This window comes from Poecilia reticulata, unplaced genomic scaffold (assembly GCF_000633615.1).
Source record: "Poecilia reticulata strain Guanapo unplaced genomic scaffold, Guppy_female_1.0+MT scaffold_257, whole genome shotgun sequence".
Classification (NCBI taxonomy): domain Eukaryota; kingdom Metazoa; phylum Chordata; class Actinopteri; order Cyprinodontiformes; family Poeciliidae; genus Poecilia; species Poecilia reticulata.
Genome location: NW_007615041.1, coordinates 84,450 through 89,007, shown reverse-complemented (window position 1 = coordinate 89,007; position 4,558 = coordinate 84,450). Strand labels below are relative to the sequence as shown.

Below are 4,558 nucleotides of genomic sequence, written 5' to 3'. Positions count from 1 at the left end.
CTGACCCTGATTTGACCCCATGCTGACCCTGATTTGACCCCATGCTGACCCTGATTTGACCCCTAGATACCCCTGATTTGATCCTGATTTGACCCCTAGCTGACCGCGATCTGACCCCATACTGACCCCATACTGACCCTGATTTGACCCCATGCTGACCCTGATCTGACCCTGATTTGACCCCGCTGCAGCTTCACATGTACCTCCACATGCGCATCCAGGTGGGTAACCTGCACATGGCCTCTGTCAGCAGGTGCCACATGGAGCCTGCAGGTGAAGCCGTGACGATGGCGGCCGGTTGCCGGGGCGACGCCCAGCACCGTGCTCACCTTGGTCTCCCGCTCCTCCAGCAGCGTCTCCAGCTTCTTCTGGGCGGCTCGGCCCTCGTGGTCGTCGCTGACGATCAGGATGATGTGGTTCCACCTGAACTCCCTCATCAGGTCGAACCACACCTGGGCCTGGTGGGAGTACGGCGGCACCGTGCGCAGGAAGGACAGGTGGATGCTCTGCAGCCAGGAGGAAGAGCCCACAGCGGAACGCTAAGGAGGACTGGGAGTGATGGGACTACTGGGACGCTCTGACCTGACCTCACCATCAACAGATTCATAAATCTGAGAAAGACTCAGAGTCCAGTTTGCTCCCAGTTCAGGGAAGAGACTGGGAAATAAGAAGAACTGGATCATATGTTCTTGAATATAAAATTATGCTAACAGGCTAACACAGGCTAACACACGCTAACACAAGCTAACACACATACAGGTAGCCGATGCAGGGTGATGGATCTTCAAGTCTTTGTGCCCTAAACGCTGCGTAGAGTCGTGACCTTGACTTGACCTTTGCTGCTCATCAGGTCGGGTTCAGGCTTCACTTCTCCTGCTGCTCTAAACTAACTCACTGTGATTTCATATTTACCAAAACATGACCAATCCAAGTTCAGCCTAGCTTAACCAACCAGCTAGCTTGTTTTGAGTTTAGCTCATCCAGCAGCATCAATTATTATCTCACCTTAGCTAACCTTACATTAGCTTTCCTTTAGTCACCAACACAAACTTTTCTTAGCTCACTTAGCTAACCTGAATTTATCCTATTTTTAGCTTAGCTTATCTTAGCTAGCCCTCAGTTAGGATATGTTCCAGTCCCTCCCAACACAGTATCCAGACTCTGAGGAACACCGGGACGGTGAAACGTGAGAGTGGTGCCACAGCAGGCGGACGCGGCTGACCTTGTCAGAGTAGATGGACATGCGAGTCGTCAGGCCGACCACCGGGATCCGGTAGAACCCGGCCGTGTAGGAGACGGGCGTTGGAGTCAGGTGATCGTTGGACTGCGGAGGATGGCTGACCAGGATGGCGTACACCTGCAGAAGAAGAAGGAGAAGAAGAAGAAGAAGAAGAAGGTTTGTTTTAAGACGGAATCTACTGGTGGGAATCTCGGGATCTACTGGGATCTTCTGGGAAACCTGGGAGCAAGAGAACCGAATGTCGGAACCAGAACCGAACCTTTGGGCTCAAAATCAATCATATTTGTAAAATGAATCTGAGCCTTGAAATGATTCATCACTGGTCTTAAATTTTACCTATTTAATCTCCTTAATGTTTGTTTTTTACTTTTCTGTCAGGCAAAGTCCGAGTTGCCCGCAGACATCGGCCTTGTGTTCTGACTCAATGGTTGAGGCTACTGCTAGCTAGCTAGCTAGCTAACTAGCCAGCCACCAGCTAGTTAGCTAGCTAGCCAGCCACCAGCTAGTTAGCTAGCTAGCCAGCCACCAGCTAGCTAGCTAACTAGCCAGCCACCAGCTAGCTAGCTAGCTAACTAGCCACCAGCTAGCTAGCTAGCTTTAGTCTGTCATGGCTTGTTGAACATTTTTCTCTGGTTCGCTGTGCAACGTGTTATTTTGGCCTCTGGTGACGCCTGAACGGACCACCAGAACCATGAACGGACCACCAGAACCAAGCGACCGGACCAGAACCAAGTGACCGGACCAGAACCAAGTGACCGGACCACCAGAACCATGAACGAACCACCAGAACCAAGTGACCGGACCAGAACCAGGCCACCGGATAGCCCTGACATCCCTGATAGCCCTGACAGCCCTGATAGCCCTAATAGCCCTGATAGCCTTGATAGCCCTGATAGCCCTAATAGCCCTGATAGCCTTGATAGCCCTGACAGCCTTGATAGCCCTGATAGCCTTGATAGCCCTAACAGCCCTGATAGCCCTAATAGCCCTGATAGCCCTGACAGCCCTGATAGCCTGATAGCCCTGATAGCCCTAATAGCCCTGACATCCTTGATAGCCCTGATAGCCTTGATAGCCTGATAGCCCTGATAGCCCTAATAGCCCTGACAGCCCTGACAGCCTTGATAGCCCTGATAGCCTTGATAGCCCTGATAGCCTTGATAGCCCTGATAGCCTTGATAGCCCTAACAGCCCTGATAGCCCTAATAGCCCTGATAGCCCTGACAGCCTTGATAGCCCTGATAGCCTGATAGCCTTGATAGCCCTAACAGCCCTGATAGCCCTGACAGCCTTGATAGCCCTGACAGCCCTAATAGCCCTGACAGTCCTGATAGCCCTGACAGTCCTGATAGCCCTAATAGCCCTGACAGTCCTGATAGCCCTGATAGCCCTGATAGCCCTAATAGCCCTGATAGCCCTAATAGCCCTGACAGCCTTGATAGCCCTGACAGCCCTGATAGCCCTAATAGCCCTGACAGCCCTAATAGCCCTGATAGCCCTGACAGCCCTGACAGCCCTGATAGCCTGATAGCCCTTCCTAAATGGTAGCTCAGTCAGCTATCAGCTCATGAAGTAAACAACCCTTTAGGAAAAATCCTGCTTTTTGAGGCTGGCGTATCTCTGGTTTAGGGTCATGTTATGGGCATTTATCAAAGGTCTACAATGCAACATTTGGTATCGTCTTAAAGGGGATACTCCTGGCTTTCATTTAAGCCATGTTTTGAGTTTCTCTGACCAACACAGAGGTCATTAGAGGTCGTTAAACCAAAATTATTACACATTTTTCCGCACCTTTTGACCAAACTAGATACATTTCTTTCATCCCAGTGGTATCCAGGGACATCAGGGACACGAGAGTTAATGACTAAAATACTCAACAGACTCTAAGGAATCAGAAAATGTATGATATGCCTGCACTGTCTGTCTATGGGAGGTGATTATGAGCTGTAATTTGAAGTTACAGACGTGGGCTATAACCTTAACTGGTGCATATGTTGGGGGTTTGGTTAGCGTGTCACTCGTGTCTAGTTAGTTAGTTATAAAAAAGTTAATCAGTAATAGTAGAAATGTGCACTTACATAGACTTTAGGATGCTGTATCGGCCCATTTATCAGATTCTGTGAGCTTTTCCATCATGAGCTACACAATAGTAGCCCATGATGGCCACATAGAGACAGAATGAGGGAGGAGACCACCCTCATTAAATGACAAATAAAATATGATTATTTTCAGCTGCTTTGGCTACTATTAGCAACATAATTCAGATTATTATATTACATTTCTGCCAACAGATGATGACCTTAGGCCAGCGGTTCTTAACCTTGTTGAGGTACCGAACCCATCAGATTCATGTGTGCATTCACCGAACCCGAATAAATGATTTATTTCCAAATTCACCCCAAGATCTTCTTAAAGGTCTCTGAGATCAGTTCTTCAAACTGTAGCCAGTGTTCCTGACTGTCCAGCAACAACCAGAGGTTTTTAAAATCTGCCGCAGTTTCACCACTTTAAGGTCTCTAGATCATTTAATTAGCTCTACATTCTTAAGAGAATGATAATACATAATAAATATTTTGCGGTATTCTGATTACATTACTGATTTAGTAATGTAATTATATTAGCTGTGTTACCTCCCCACGCCACTAGAGGCAGTAGCAACCCTGAAAAGATGCGACTAGGAGCAGATTTAGAAGAACCCAGAAAGCTACAGAAAGCCTCAGTGACCAGCAGCATTGAACAGCCTGTTATTCATTTACTACCACATTTCCTTCAACCCAGCTGTAGCGGCTAAAGTCCTATATTTTAGGCTTCTGGTGGTTGTTCTTGAAAGGTGATGGTTTTACGTGCGCTCAATTCATGATGACGCCGATCTTCCGTTGGACATAAAATAAACTCATTTATTGTCAGAACAATGTCCAACTGTTTCCATCTAGATCCACACAAATTCGACATACATCCAAACCAAGCACAGTAGAAACTGTTTGCCTCTCTACCTATTAACCTGAACAGAGTCACGGTCGACCTTAAATAACCCATCAGACACTCAGAACTCAAATACGCCCCCTGGTGGCGATGAACACCAGAAAGGATAAATGGCTCCTAACCCAGCTGTACCTGAGAGGAAGTTAACAAATGCATCACTCAACAGACCAAGGCAGAGGCCTCAAACTGCGTCCCTCTAGGGCTAAAGACCTCAAACAGCATTCCTCATGGGCCAGAGGCCTCAAACTGCGTTCCTCATGGGCCAGAGTCCTCAAAGTGCGTTCCTCTAGGGCCAGAGTCCTCAAAGTGCGTTCCTCTAGGGCCAGAGTCCTCAAA

General features: G+C 48.1%; 1 protein-coding gene across 5 annotated transcripts in view; it reads right to left on the bottom strand.

Annotated features, from left to right (window-relative positions):
- Positions 1-4,558, bottom strand: part of grin1b (glutamate receptor, ionotropic, N-methyl D-aspartate 1b) — a 61,676-nt gene that overhangs the window by 47,366 nt on the left and 9,752 nt on the right. For all 5 annotated transcript variants that reach the window (XM_008402785.2, XM_017303398.1, XM_008402784.2 and 2 more), the window contains exons 3-4: positions 1,223-1,357; positions 330-506 (exon numbers count right to left, since the gene is read on the bottom strand). In XM_008402785.2, coding sequence (XP_008401007.1) covers positions 330-506; positions 1,223-1,357 — 312 coding nt within the window. The remainder of the gene's footprint in view (positions 1-329; positions 507-1,222; positions 1,358-4,558) is intronic.